Raw genomic sequence first — 15683 nt, 5'->3', positions numbered from 1 at the left:
AATATTTGAAGCCATTGAACATAAAATGATGTTGCCTCTACCTCCACCCCTACTTTCCTCCAAACAGAATGGTCCTCATTGGTTCTGCACTTAATTCTTAGAGAAGTGGTGGCTCGTTCATCCTCCTCTTGTAAAGCTTGCAAGCTATTTAACTTCGGAGCATCCTACAAAGAAGGACTACGAAGAGAAGAGCAAGAGCATAAAATGCAGCTCATCAAATCACAGTCGCCAATATCTGTCCCATCTAAGCTTCATCAAATGTCCTGCACTAATCTCATTACAAACTAAAGTCACGCATTTTTGTATTTGGCTAACTCGAAGGCAAGCAACTGCGCTCTCACGCGTTTCAACATAATCACTCGCAACTCAATCGAAGCATACCCTCGTTGGCGTGGCGCTACCTTTGCTACGATATCACCCTTTCTCAAGATTACGATTAGCTCACCCTCGAGGCTAAGATTGGCTCACCTTCGAGGCACTGGTTCTCGAGGTAGTTGATCCTCGGGTTGGAGCTCTTTATCATGCCGTCCGGCTGCGTCCGGCGGTCGTGACGACTCAGGCGGCATTCGGCCGTGTCATCGAAGTACACGGCCGAGCGGCAGTCAAAAGTCTGCTCGTTGAGGCAGTACTCCTCGCAGTCCCGGCGGCTCTGGACGTGCGCGAACGACTTGTCGTACAGCGTAGGCACCAGCTCCAGGCCCAGCACCCGCTCGAATGCCCAAGCCTTGCCCTGACAGGCCGTGGCGAAGTTCCCTGTCGCCGAGGAGTTGCACGGACAGACACACTGATGCTCGAGTTCACATGGCATTGAGTTCATTTTGCGTAACGTCAAGGACGCAAAGAAATCTTCGTTAAGAACCGTTCAACTACGTGTTTGCACCCAAAAATTATGCAAAGTGACTGTCACTATTGTCGTGTAGTGATGACGGCAAGCAGCTTAGAAAGCAGGCAAGAAGATTTGCGTCCACCTTGAACACCGTTTATCAGGACAAACCTGTGTCCTCAAATATATGGAGTTCAGCGGCGGTAATAGCTGCAAGCGCACAAGGCAGTCATTCAAGACCAAAAGGGCGGTCACTTTCGGCCGCACTGAATTTAAAAGTGATGACGGACTTTGTAGATCAGCCACTTAAAGCACTCACAACAACCTGAAACATCATAGAAACAGTTACATGCGGCTACAATCATTCCAGAGAAATCTGTTCCCTTGTACAGTGACAAACAAAATGACAATACAGTGCGCCATGGTGATAATCAAAGAATACAGCTAAAGTACAAAGCAAACAAACAAAGCTTTGCGGCAATATGAATCACTTTGAACATATCTTAGCCGGATTAAAGGCTCTAGCACAGTTCACCTTTTTGCAGAAATCCGAACAAAATATATCAGCATATCTGGCCCTTGATTCCTCTGCCCTGCACTTTGAATTTACTTCAACATGAACTTTGAACGCAATTCTTCGCCATCCCTGGCCATACCTCTCAGGCAGATCTTCTCGAAGTAGTTCTCGCCGGCCCTGGGGCTGAGTTCCTGCGTCCTTCCCTGCGAGTTGCGGTCCAGCTTGTCGCAGCGCATGTTCTGATAGTTGACGCTGAACGCCGGGCAGTCGAGGCCGGCCATCTGGCAGAACTGGCGGCACTCGAGGGTGTTGCCCAGGGCGCCCGGACTGGACAGCGGGATGGCGGTGCGCGCCGCCGACCGCATCACGAAGCCCGTCATCTTCTCGTAGGTGAACACTCCCAGCGTACATTGCTCTGGGGTCAAAGGTGAGGAAAGGGAGAGAGAGAATATATCTGTTCTCACCTCTTTCTACAAGCCGGTCACTCTTCTTTCACTCAGCTGCCAGCGTACGTTCGACGAGTCAGATTATGTACCAAACTCATCCGGCCAGCTACCCAAGCAGCAGAAAGATAGGGCGACACAGCGCTGTGTCGTCCTATCTTTCTCAGTCCATGTCTTAAGGGTCCGCTGTTTTTTCCAAACACGAATGACAAACTGGCCCGTTCGACCACCCTTGCAACTCACACTGGTCCTTTCTAGGCCCAGTGTTTGCAAATAAATGTCCAATATTTGGCCGTTTGCCTGTGCTGCTTGGGTTATTCCATTCCACACAGAAATTTAGAATTGAAGCCCTGGCATACAGGGGGGGGGGGGGGGGGGGAGGCGGGTGACAACTGAGAAACGAAGAGTGAACAAGACACAGTAATTTCGCGCCTTGTCCACTTCGTTTATCGGCGCCTCCACCGGCAATAGGCTGAATAGACTGCAGCCTGTTTTCAGCCTTACTTAAAAATCACACTATGGGCCCCTAGAAATCTGCAATGGGATGTGCCAAAATCAGCTAAGACTGGTTTTCATCACGACTATCACGACTCGGTTTTCCAACATGACACTCCCGAACTATTTGCTTCCAATATCGTCACAGTGTTCCCTGAGTACATGCCAGTCAACATACATTCGAGCATTAGACTCAGCTTATGTTAACACGCTTTCGAATGTTAAGTGCAGTTTTAGCCGTACTAGTAGCCAAGAGACAAAAACAGTTTGTCAACGTTTGAAGGCGCAGTTTTCAACCGTTGAAGCTCTGCACGTTTGGCGGAGGAAGTGGGGCAGATTATAGAAGAACTGAAAACGAGGAGGAAGGTGTGCAGCAGTACGTTTTCTTGAGCGCCGGTTTTTCTGATGCCACTTGCATTCTTTCAGCGGAATACTTAAAAACCATGCCACACCCACGTACAGACTGAGGTAATAAAATTAGTCTTCTAGGCGCTTGTGTTTCAGTAGGACCATTCACTTAAAGACAGTCTTCGCTGTGTTTCCTGTCGTGGTGTTTCTTTAAACGCGAGTTGTCTATTTACCTTTGTTTTCTCAGCTCTATTTTCTCGTATAAATATCAATACAAACACCGCACGGTCAAATTCTACGCTTCCTTAGGCATATTTGGCCACGCTGACGATGGCATACTCCCTTGTCACAATAATAATAATAATTGGTTTTTTGGGGAAAGGAAATGGCGCAGTATCTGTCTCATATATCGTTGGACACCTGAACCGCGCCGTATCTGATACCATTATATTGTGGCTGCAGGCCATCGACTATCGCCAGCCTATGCAAGGACACCATACAGCATGGTCATGGATCGAACGGCCAGCGGTCAGCGGCGCTACTGCGTCTTAGCCACGCACTCCAGCGTTACTGTTAAGTGTACGGGCGGCTGTACAACTGTCAAATGCCGATAACAAGCACCACAAACATTTCACAGCGTGTTCTACGTCTAAACGAAGAAAGACCGCAAGTGATCCAGAAGATTAAGCAGTAGAAGAAACTGTCTTCCTCCACTAGCGACTCAGCCCTCTGCATAATGTAAAGCTTACAAGTGCGAATCTCAGCAACAAGTTGCGATTCGATCCGTCTACTGCACCACGGCACCGTTTCCAAAGGTCATGGCATCATTTTTCAATGGCTGCCAGGACACTGTGGTATTAACGGTAATCACCAGGCCGATGCGGCTGCGCGTTCTACTCACAACGACGGACTTGCAGTGAGAATCCCAATATCGTGACCTGACGCTGCGTGTGGGCTTCGCCCTTTGGCGCTGGAGCTCACACTTTCAGCGTGGAACACGGAAGAGTTTTGCAACCTCCGCCTCAAGGCACTGGACCCTGAACTGCGCCTTCGTCTTCCACGTAACTTATAACGTCGCGACGCACCACTGTTATGCCGTTTATGGATCGGTGTTGCATTTACCAATTACTATGCTTTCCGGATGGGGATGGCCGACAGCCCTGCCTGTGAGAGCTGCGGTTGTGAGGAGACCATCGCTCATCTTCTCTTTGAGTGCCCTGCATTTGCGAGTGCAAGACATACACTGTGTTGTGCCCTGGACCGCCTCGATCCTCGCCCATTAACAGAGCAAAAGATCCTCGGTCCGTGGCCACAGCAGTCGACTGCCCTCAAGGCATACAAGGCACTCTTTGTCTACTTGAGAGCGACTGGATTGAGTGACAAATTGTGACAGCGTTGTGCGTGTGTGTGTGTTATGCCTTTTTTCCCTTCTCTCTTCCTCCTTTTAGTCCCCTAATCCCTCTTCCCCAGTGCAGGGTAGCCAACCGGAACCCCTTTATGGTTAACATCCCTGCCTTTCCCTCCTCCTCTTTATCTATCTATCTACAAGTGCAAAGTAGCTACATCTGCAAAATTATGATATTCATTTGACATTCATATGATATTAATTTCATATTCGTTTGATATTAATTTGATATTCATTTGATATTTTGATATTCAGCGTGGACACCAGCTTGCCATGGCCCGAAAAGCACTGAGAGGCGGGCATATATGAATACTCTGACCACTAGCGTACCGGTGATGCATTTCTTTTCGCCGTAGGCCGCGTTGGTCATGGGTGGCAGTCCGCTGGGCCCGAGACTGATGGTGTCGTCTCCGCTCAGGTAGCAGCGGTTCTCCATGTACGAGTATGCCCGGCAGTTGAAGGTGGTTTCGCGGTCGCACTGCGTCTGGCAGTCGTCCACGGCGGTGGCGAACTGCAGAAGGTCCATGGACACCACGCCCACGCCGACCCGGGTCTCGTAGCGGCACGACGTCGGGGCTGCGACCGGGAGAGAGGGAGAGTGGCACGTCCGATGAATTCTCCTCGAGATAGCATAGCTTCGCATGCCAAGTCTTCGCAACAGCTACATGAACCTCTCCACGGAATGCATACTTGCAGTTAGATTCACGTTTAACTCAGTCGCTAATTCAAACACAAGCAGGCGCACTCAAACGCGCATGTTCCTTGAATAGCGAAGTGCCTAGGTTGACGCGCGATGCTCTAAAGCCATTGATCAAACGTAGGCTAACTACAGAAAGACATACTGTCATTGACCACAAGGCAATAACGTAGCGTTGCGAAAACACAGCTTTAAGGGGCAGACGGCAGGGACGTTGCCAAAAACAATAGAATGTGCCTTAAATCAACTATCGCTGGAAGTGGTCATGCGCTGCAACACAGCCAGTCCTTATTTCCAATGGTCCATGAGAAGAACAGTCCAATGATAGCATTGGTGATATATTGGTAGATTGGTAGATTGATAGATTGGTGAAAGTTTACTTATAGGCTAATGTTTTTAATTTACTCAAAACCTTAGCCTTGCAGTGCAGCACGCATTTAACAAAGACATACATTATTAGCCTTTTGTTTTTCCTGCTAATCGAGTTTTAACTTATCTGCGGCAGTGATGTGTAAATCCCACAAGCTCTTAAACCAGTTGATGTGCACTTCATGTGACAAATGTCTGTTGCAGAAGGCCATAAGAAGTATTTATTACCTATACTTGTTCAAAGTGAAGTCGCAAAACCAATGTACACGTGCCACTATGCGGTCACATTCGTGCTGCTCAATACCTTCATAAATGCTTCGCATGAGGTGGTGCAGACCATGCATTTTCTCTACCAATATATGTGTGGTCGTCAGTGTAATTACTCGAGAAAACTGAGAGCTGCTCATGGATCTAAGTCGGCCGCAACAGCTGGTCAGTATTGTTATCATTTATCGCACAAAAAAATCCTCGCATATTGTATTCCTCTTTCAGCTAAAAGAAAAGGAAGCAATAACATTTCACTTAAAGCAAAGAGCGCGAACTAAATGTGCTTATCATCCACAGTGGGTGGCTTCCCGCTAAAGCTTACACGCGTTGCTTCAGCCGGACTTCAATTAACACATTCTTTTGCCAGGGACAGGAAATGAAACGGCAGGCTACTTTCCACACAGCAAGTATCCTTGTGACACCCCCGAGCAAAGCACAGCGTTCTGACCATGACGAAACACGACACCGCCCACACCAAAGAAACCAAGTCCCGCATTATATGAAACACACACCCGCCAGCACAGCTAGCGTTCACCGCTCTGACGTGCCGTCCTTCCATTTCCCACGCAAATATTCATGCGTCCCACCGCTGCGGTGAGCCGTGGTCGAGCCTTCCCATACCCGCGTCCAGCAACCGACACTACGTGATGCCGTTCCACGCATAACCTTCCGCGAGAATTGTCCTCCGCGCGAGCTGGAGATATGACGCTATGCAGCCATCCTCAAAGGAAGCCGGAAGCAAAAAGAAGGGCCCGTAGAGGGAATGGAAGGAGAGGGTGAGGGAAGATGAAACGTACCCGGACGCGAAACGATGGCGTCCTCTGCAGACGTGCCTATTCAGAGTTGGTGCTGGGGGCCTCTGTGTTTGTGGCACCGTTACCCCGTTTTGTTTCTAGCCCAAACGAATGGCCGGCCGAAAATCCTTGAGCTCAAAGCCAGTGCCTCTCTTGGCCACGTTAGCGACCTCGCAACGGCCCTTTCACGAGTGGAACGTCCAGAGTAGAGCGCTTGTGTGTGCCTGCCCGGATAGACGTTTCCCCAAAGTTTCAGTGCAGATACGAGATCACCTGATTCGCAGCTTTTTATTCTTCGGTATCTCTGCATCTCCCTCCATAGGAAGGTACTGTGTAAAACCACTGACATTATTCCCCTGGGATTGTTCTAAAAAAATTATGCTTGGTAGACAAAGGATAAGGCAGCTTCACTGAATATTCAGCGGGGTCAACAGCTTGATGCTTACAAGACAACAAGACTAGCCCTCGTTTAATCTAGCCCTCCAGCAATCTACATGTCGCTTGTACAGCACGTCTTCACGCAGGGACTTCATAATTCAGCATTCCAACTGAAAGCTACTGCTACCACATGTGCGTCGCGCCATGCGATCAACTACGTTTTTGGACTACACCATGATTCGGTCATAGCGCCATACTAACGTACTTCCGATTGTGCTAACAACGCTCATCTTTCGAGCCACAAATGTCTCTCTTCACAGCGCTAATAATCTTACTTGCGGTACGTTACACTACGGAGAAGACGTGTCCCTGGCCATAGCGTACTTTCTTCCGAGCGTAGACTCATCTATTCACGTCCGCCGTATTCATTAGGCTCATATCTCCAGGACTAATGTTGCCCGTTTGTACACAACACATCCCCGGCCACGGAAACAAAGAGCTTACCGGTGGCGGAGCACTGGTTCTCGAGATAGTCCCGCGTGCTTCCGGGCACCTGCCGGAAGGCCTGCGGCTGCGAGCGCCGGTCTTCGCGGCTCATGCGGCAGGTCTTGGCCACCTCGTCGTAGTCGGCCGAGCGGCAGGGGAAGGCCTCCTCGAGCAGGCACATCTTAGCGCACTCCTCCTTGTCCTTGACGTTGGGCTCCTCGCGGTCCACGAAGCCCTCCAGGTGGCCCTCTTTGACGCGCTCGAACGCCCACAGCCGGTCGCCGCACAGTGCGTCGAACGAGCTCTTCTGCACTGCGCCGCCAAGCGGTGAAGACGTGCATAAGTGGTAAGGTTTGGACCTCTCGGTCGTGGTACATACAAAATATACACAATGAAGCACGCCTAAACACACAATATCGAAAGTTGGATGACGGACTTTACGATGCACTGTGACCGTCCTGTGTCGTTTGCGATTATTTGAAGCAAAAAATAGCGGGCCAAAAGCGCTCGCCAAGAAGGTTTTAATATGCGTTGAGTGCTATCACGTCTCAATGAAGTAATTCGATAAGAGGTGTGTACTAAATCTTAAGGTAATTCTACTTCACACCCCCAACAAGCAGGGAACCCCAGTGGTTCCAGCATGATCGCTGCACCGTGTGATGCATTCATCAGGCTACACAATGTTGCACGAGGCAACAGCTGCGTAAGAACTGCCTTAAAAGGTCGCGATGGACAAACCAAAAGAACTGCTGGGAAAAAGCAAGATTCCTAAAAGCTCTAACGAAATATTTATAGCTTCCATATCGTCCAAGTTCTTGCTAACAATCCCCTCACGAAAGTTACCATCTCTGTAGCTTCTTTGAAGTGACCCTGTGCCTCACTTACCCAGTAATGAGTTCCTGGCATGGGAAGCTGTTTCGAAAGTGCTGCCTCCGGAGATTCATTTCTGATACCCTCTAGGGTAATGCTAAGCTCAACATCCATGGCACCGATAAAGTGAATAAAGCCATCATCATGATAGCTTAATTTCAATGACGCTGAGGCATCTTAACCAAAGCGCGTCATGGCTGACGTCAGGTGCCGAGCACCAGGCCGAGCAAAGCCTGTGCCCATCAAAAAATTGGTGGTAATCGCTGGCACTCCGAACCTCCCACCTCCTGCATACGATGCGGATGCTAAAACCATTAGACCACCGCTGATGTGACAATGGAAAGACTTGTGAGAACATCAAATACGTGCTGCACTTTACTGGCTGGCATGATCCTTTGAGAAACGCGGGTTTCAGTGCGCAAAAAACAAAGCTTTGAAAAGTTGCTTAGAAATGATAACATGGCACTATAGAATGCTTACGATCCCCCTATAGTAATGCTAACGAATGACGCCCTCCAAACAAGGCTGCTTCCCCCTGTCCTTTCATTCGCACTGCAGAGCTCAGAACATGTCTTTGTGTTTGAGTGAATAAACTCGAAAGATTAGAAAAATAATCTTCAAATGGCGGCGTTATCGCTCAGAATGGCTTCGTTTGTGTTTTCTTGCCCAGGCTCTGCCATGTGCTTCTGTTTCGCTGATGACAGTGAACGACTTTGAACCATATAGTTTCTTACTATTAACTAGAGGGAAAGCTGGCGCCCCGCCTATGGGAGTTCGCATGGCGCTTCCTCGAGACCACCTCAGCTACCATGGGCGCTCTAAGCATCATGGGCGGAGAGCCACCGACTGCAGAATCACAACTTCTGGCCAAAAATAATGAAAAAAACAAACGTTGTTCGATAATCAAGAATGCCCTAGCGTTTAATACCCTGTCTACAAATTGCAACAAACGAGCCGAAAAGCATGTAAATGTAAAGTTTACCCAAAATAAGCGATGGCTTGCTTTCCTATTGGCCAAGTATTGCAAACCACAAAAGCCAATATTTGGTGCTTGACAGGCGCACTTTAAAAAACACAATATGTTTTCAAAAAATTTCACAGCATTTCGGAAAACGGAAACCTTTGATTGGCGTCGTGTGCTGTTGCGTTTTCGCTACTATGGCCTTTGCGCACTACTTTTACGGCGAAGTCGTCTGTGCGCGAAGCGTGCCGTGGATAGGGAATGGGACATCTCAGTAACGCCACTCTGTGTTCCCCGAACAAAAACCGACTGTCCCGCACCAAGTAGCTCATCGCCCCATGATGCTTTGAGCGCCCACGGTGGCTCAGGTGCAGCGCCGCCAGCTTTCCCTCTGGTTAATAGTAAGAAACTCTATGCTTTGAACCCAGCTCCAATGTCTGCCATTCTGTGTGACGCTCAGGTACCCAGTTCTCCTCAGGCGGCGTAAGACTCCTTTCTCTTCGCACTTCCAGAAAGGATATCACCTACACTTGCATGCACACCTGCGCTGCATCCAACACCAAAGGAGTAGAGAAGTGAATTAATAATAAATGTGTAAACAAAAAGGGAGGATGCCAGTTAAAATGTTCACGAGAATGAGTCCGAAGGCAGGTTATTTCGCTCACCCTAAACACGAATACCACTACGTAGGGATAAAAAGGAGAGTGAGCTGCCCTCTAGCGCACTCCCTGACTACCTTTTTTACTTCTCATTGTTTAGTGTGGAGAAGAACACGTGTCTTGTAGGCAGTCAGAGTTCGCTCACTCTTAACAAGAATACGCCTAGCAAGTCTCTCGGTCTGATGCAAGACCCCTTTCCCAAACATCTCACCCCAGAAGTGCCGAACAGGTAACTGGCCGGGGGAAATCTGGTACCCATTAGAAAACCGGTTGGTACCCAGCGGCGGAAAATCGAACCCAGCACCTCCCGAATGCGAGGGGTTCTAAATACTCACTCTAAACTCAAGTACATCTGTAAGGGAGTAATAAAGGGAGTAAGCTGAGGTGTTCTGAACACTCACTCTAAACACGAGTACATCTGTATGGGAGTAAAATAGGGAGTAAGCTGAGGTGTTCTAAACGCTCACTAAAACACGAGTACGTCTGTGTGGGAGTAAAAAGGGAGTAAGCTGAGATCATCAAAACACTCACTCTAAACACGAGTACGTCTGTATGGGAGTAAACAGGGAGTAAGCTGAGGTGTTCTAAACACTTACTCTAAACATGAGTACGTTTGTATGGGAGTAAAGAAGAGTAAGCTGAGGGGTTATAAACACTCACTCTAAACACGAGTACGTCTGTATGAAAGTAAAAAGGGAGTAAATTGATGTGTTCTAAACACTCACTCTAAACACGAGTAAGTCTGTATGAGAGTAAAAAGGGAGTAAGCTGAGGTGTTCTAAACACTTACTCTAAACATGAGTACGTTTGTATGGGAGTAAAGAAGAGTAAGCTGAGGGGTTATAAACACTCACTCTAAACACGAGTAAATCTGTATGAGAGTAAAAAGGGAGTAAGTTGAGGTGTTCTAAACACTCACTCTAAACACGAGTAAGTCTGTATGAGAGTAAAAAGGGAGTAAGCTGAGGTGTTCTAAACACTTACTCTAAACATGAGTACGTTTGTATGGGAGTAAAGAAGAGTAAGCTGAGGGGTTATAAACACTCACTCTAAACACGAGTACGTCTGTATGAAAGTAAAAAGGGAGTAAATTGCATTATGATACATCGTTCTGGCGCACGAAAAACACGGACGAAGGAAGAACAGACACACAACCGGCGATTGTGTGTCTGTTCTTCCTTCGTCCGTGTTTTTCGTGCGCCAGAACGATGTATCATAATGCGACTGTGAACCAACTAGCCCAGCTGTCTACGCTTAGAGTAAATTGATGTGTTCTAAACACTCACTCTAAACACGAGTAAGTCTGTATGAGGGTAAAAAGGGAGTAAGCTGAGGTGTTCTAAACACTCACTCTAAACACGAGTAAGTCTGTATGAGAGTAAAAAGGGAGTAAGCTGAGGTGTTCTAAACACTCACTCTAAACACGAGTAAGTCTGTATGAGAGTAAAAAGGGAGTAAGCTGAGGTGTTCTAAACACTTACTCTAAACACGAGTACGTTTGTATGGGAGTAAAGAAGAGTAAGCTGAGGGGTTATAAACACTCACTCTAAACACGAGTAAATCTGTATGAGAGTAAAAAGGGAGTAAGTTGAGGTGTTCTAAACACTCACTCTAAACACGAGTAAGTCTGTATGAGAGTAAAAAGGGAGTAAGCTGAGGTGTTCTAAACACTCACTCTAAACACGAGTAAGTCTGTATGAGAGTAAAAAGGGAGTAAGCTGAGGTGTTCTAAACACTTACTCTAAACATGAGTACGTTTGTATGGGAGTAAAGAAGAGTAAGCTGAGGGGTTATAAACACTCACTCTAAACACGAGTAAGTCTGTATGAGAGTAAAAAGGGAGTAAGCTGAGGTGTTCTAAACACTCACTCTAAACACGAGTAAGTCTGTATGAGAGTAAAAAGGGAGTAAGCTGAGGTGTTCTAAACACTCACTCTAAACACGAGTAAGTCTGTATGAGAGTAAAAAGGGAGTAAGCTGAGGTGTTCTAAACACTCACTCTAAACACGAGTAAGTCTGTATGAGAGTAAAAAGGGAGTAAGCTGAGGTGTTCTAAACACTCACTCTAAACACGAGTAAGTCTGTATGAGAGTAAAAAGGGAGTAAGCTGAGGTGTTCTAAACACTCACTCTAAACACGAGTAAGTCTGTATGAGAGTAAAAAGGGAGTAAGCTGAGGTGTTCTAAACACACACTCTAAACACGAGTAAGTCTGTATGAGAGTAAAAAGGGAGTAAGCTGAGGTGTTCTAAACACTCACTCTAAACACGAGTAAGTCTGTATGAGAGTAAAAAGGGAGTAAGCTGAGGTGTTCTAAACACTCACTCTAAACACGAGTAAGTCTGTATGAGAGTAAAAAGGGAGTAAGCTGAGGTGTTCTAAACACTTACTCTAAACACGAGTAAGTCTGTATGAGAGTAAAAAGGGAGTAAGTTGAGGTGTTCTAAACACTCACTCTAAACACGAGTAAGTCTGTATGAGAGTAAAAAGGGAGTAAGCTGAGGTGTTCTAAACACTTACTCTAAACACGAGTACGTTTGTATGGGAGTAAAGAAGAGTAAGCTGAGGGGTTATAAACACTCACTCTAAACACGAGTAAGTCTGTATGAGAGTAAAAAGGGAGTAAGCTGAGGTGTTCTAAACACTCACTCTAAACACGAGTAAGTCTGTATGAGAGTAAAAAGGGAGTAAGCTGAGGTGTTCTAAACACTCACTCTAAACACGAGTAAGTCTGTATGAGAGTAAAAAGGGAGTAAGCTGAGGTGTTCTAAACACTTACTCTAAACACGAGTAAGTCTGTATGAGAGTAAAAAGGGAGTAAGTTGAGGTGTTCTAAACACTCACTCTAAACACGAGTAAGTCTGTATGAGAGTAAAAAGGGAGTAAGCTGAGGTGTTCTAAACACTCACTCTAAACACGAGTAAATCTGTATGAGAGTAAAAAGGGAGTAAGTTGAGGTGTTCTAAACACTCACTCTAAACACGAGTAAGTCTGTATGAGAGTAAAAAGGGAGTAAGCTGAGGTGTTCTAAACACTCACTCTAAACACGAGTAAGTCTGTATGAGAGTAAAAAGGGAGTAAGCTGAGGTGTTCTAAACACTTACTCTAAACACGAGTACGTTTGTATGGGAGTAAAGAAGAGTAAGCTGAGGGGTTATAAACACTCACTCTAAACATGAGTACGTTTGTATGGGAGTAAAGAAGAGTAAGCTGAGGGGTTATAAACACTCACTCTAAACACGAGTACGTCTGTATGAAAGTAAAAAGGGAGTAAATTGATGTGTTCTAAACACTCACTCTAAACACGAGTAAGTCTGTATGAGGGTAAAAAGGGAGTAAGCTGAGGTGTTCTAAACACTCACTCTAAACACGAGTAAGTCTGTATGAGAGTAAAAAGGGAGTAAGCTGAGGTGTTCTAAACACTCACTCTAAACACGAGTAAGTCTGTATGAGAGTAAAAAGGGAGTAAGCTGAGGTGTTCTAAACACTTACTCTAAACACGAGTACGTTTGTATGGGAGTAAAGAAGAGTAAGCTGAGGGGTTATAAACACTCACTCTAAACACGAGTAAATCTGTATGAGAGTAAAAAGGGAGTAAGTTGAGGTGTTCTAAACACTCACTCTAAACACGAGTAAGTCTGTATGAGAGTAAAAAGGGAGTAAGCTGAGGTGTTCTAAACACTCACTCTAAACACGAGTAAGTCTGTATGAGAGTAAAAAGGGAGTAAGCTGAGGTGTTCTAAACACTTACTCTAAACATGAGTACGTTTGTATGGGAGTAAAGAAGAGTAAGCTGAGGGGTTATAAACACTCACTCTAAACACGAGTAAGTCTGTATGAGAGTAAAAAGGGAGTAAGCTGAGGTGTTCTAAACACTCACTCTAAACACGAGTAAGTCTGTATGAGAGTAAAAAGGGAGTAAGCTGAGGTGTTCTAAACACTCACTCTAAACACGAGTAAGTCTGTATGAGAGTAAAAAGGGAGTAAGCTGAGGTGTTCTAAACACTCACTCTAAACACGAGTAAGTCTGTATGAGAGTAAAAAGGGAGTAAGCTGAGGTGTTCTAAACACTCACTCTAAACACGAGTAAGTCTGTATGAGAGTAAAAAGGGAGTAAGCTGAGGTGTTCTAAACACTCACTCTAAACACGAGTAAGTCTGTATGAGAGTAAAAAGGGAGTAAGCTGAGGTGTTCTAAACACTCACTCTAAACACGAGTAAGTCTGTATGAGAGTAAAAAGGGAGTAAGCTGAGGTGTTCTAAACACTCACTCTAAACACGAGTAAGTCTGTATGAGAGTAAAAAGGGAGTAAGCTGAGGTGTTCTAAACACTCACTCTAAACACGAGTAAGTCTGTATGAGAGTAAAAAGGGAGTAAGCTGAGGTGTTCTAAACACTCACTCTAAACACGAGTAAGTCTGTATGAGAGTAAAAAGGGAGTAAGCTGAGGTGTTCTAAACACTTACTCTAAACATGAGTACGTTTGTATGGGAGTAAAGAAGAGTAAGCTGAGGGGTTATAAACACTCACTCTAAACACGAGTACGTCTGTATGAAAGTAAAAAGGGAGTAAATTGATGTGTTCTAAACACTCACTCTAAACACGAGTAAGTCTGTATGAGAGTAAAAAGGGAGTAAGCTGAGGTGTTCTAAACACTCACTCTAAACACGAGTAAGTCTGTATGAGAGTAAAAAGGGAGTAAGCTGAGGTGTTCTAAACACTTACTCTAAACATGAGTACGTTTGTATGGGAGTAAAGAAGAGTAAGCTGAGGGGTTATAAACACTCACTCTAAACACGAGTACGTCTGTATGAAAGTAAAAAGGGAGTAAATTGATGTGTTCTAAACACTCACTCTAAACACGAGTAAGTCTGTATGAGAGTAAAAAGGGAGTAAGCTGAGGTGTTCTAAACACTCACTCTAAACACGAGTAAGTCTGTATGAGAGTAAAAAGGGAGTAAGCTGAGGTGTTCTAAACACTTACTCTAAACATGAGTACGTTTGTATGGGAGTAAAGAAGAGTAAGCTGAGGGGTTATAAACACTCACTCTAAACACGAGTACGTCTGTATGAAAGTAAAAAGGGAGTAAATTGATGTGTTCTAAACACTCACTCTAAACACGAGTAAGTCTGTATGAGAGTAAAAAGGGAGTAAGCTGAGGTGTTCTAAACACTCACTCTAAACACGAGTAAGTCTGTATGAGAGTAAAAAGGGAGTAAGCTGAGGTGTTCTAAACACTTACTCTAAACATGAGTACGTTTGTATGGGAGTAAAGAAGAGTAAGCTGAGGGGTTATAAACACTCACTCTAAACACGAGTAAGTCTGTATGAGAGTAAAAAGGGAGTAAATTGATGTGTTCTAAACACTCACTCTAAACACGAGTAAGTCTGTATGAGAGTAAAAAGGGAGTAAGCTGAGGTGTTCTAAACACTCACTCTAAACACGAGTAAGTCTGTATGAGAGTAAAAAGGGAGTAAGCTGAGGTGTTCTAAACACTTACTCTAAACATGAGTACGTTTGTATGGGAGTAAAGAAGAGTAAGCTGAGGGGTTATAAACACTCACTCTAAACACGAGTACGTCTGTATGAAAGTAAAAAGGGAGTAAATTGATGTGTTCTAAACACTCACTCTAAACACGAGTAAGTCTGTATGAGAGTAAAAAGGGAGTAAGCTGAGGTGTTCTAAACACTCACTCTAAACACGAGTAAGTCTGTATGAGAGTAAAAAGGGAGTAAGCTGAGGTGTTCTAAACACTCTAAACATGAGTACGTTTGTATGGGAGTAAAGAAGAGTAAGCTGAGGGGTTATAAACACTCACTCTAAACACGAGTACGTCTGTATGAAAGTAAAAAGGGAGTAAATTGATGTGTTCTAAACTCTCACTCTAAACACGAGTAAGTCTGTATGAGAGTAAAAAGGGAGTAAGCTGAGGTGTTCTAAACACTCACTCTAAACACGAGTAAGTCTGTATGAGAGTAAAAAGGGAGTAAGCTGAGGTGTTCTAAACACTTACTCTAAACATGAGTACGTTTGTATGGGAGTAAAGAAGAGTCAGCTGAGGGGTTATAAACACTCACTCTAAACACGAGTAAGTCTGTATGAGAGTAAAAAGGGAGTAAGCTGAGGTGTTCTAAACACTCACTCTAAACACGAGTAAGTCTGTATGAGAG

General features: G+C 45.4%; 1 protein-coding gene across 1 annotated transcript in view; it reads right to left on the bottom strand.

Moving 5' to 3' along the window:
- Positions 1–15683, bottom strand: part of LOC144111263 (uncharacterized) — an 89518-nt gene that overhangs the window by 40233 nt on the left and 33602 nt on the right. Inside the window, exons 4-7 of the mRNA XM_077644495.1 lie at positions 7041–7334; positions 4362–4607; positions 1480–1755; positions 469–753 (exon numbers count right to left, since the gene is read on the bottom strand). Of these exons, the coding sequence (XP_077500621.1) occupies positions 469–753; positions 1480–1755; positions 4362–4607; positions 7041–7334 (1101 nt within the window). The remainder of the gene's footprint in view (positions 1–468; positions 754–1479; positions 1756–4361; positions 4608–7040; positions 7335–15683) is intronic.

This window comes from Amblyomma americanum, chromosome 11, assembly GCF_052857255.1.
Source record: "Amblyomma americanum isolate KBUSLIRL-KWMA chromosome 11, ASM5285725v1, whole genome shotgun sequence".
NCBI lineage: Eukaryota > Metazoa > Arthropoda > Arachnida > Ixodida > Ixodidae > Amblyomma > Amblyomma americanum.
This window is presented reverse-complemented; position numbering and strand designations above follow the sequence as displayed.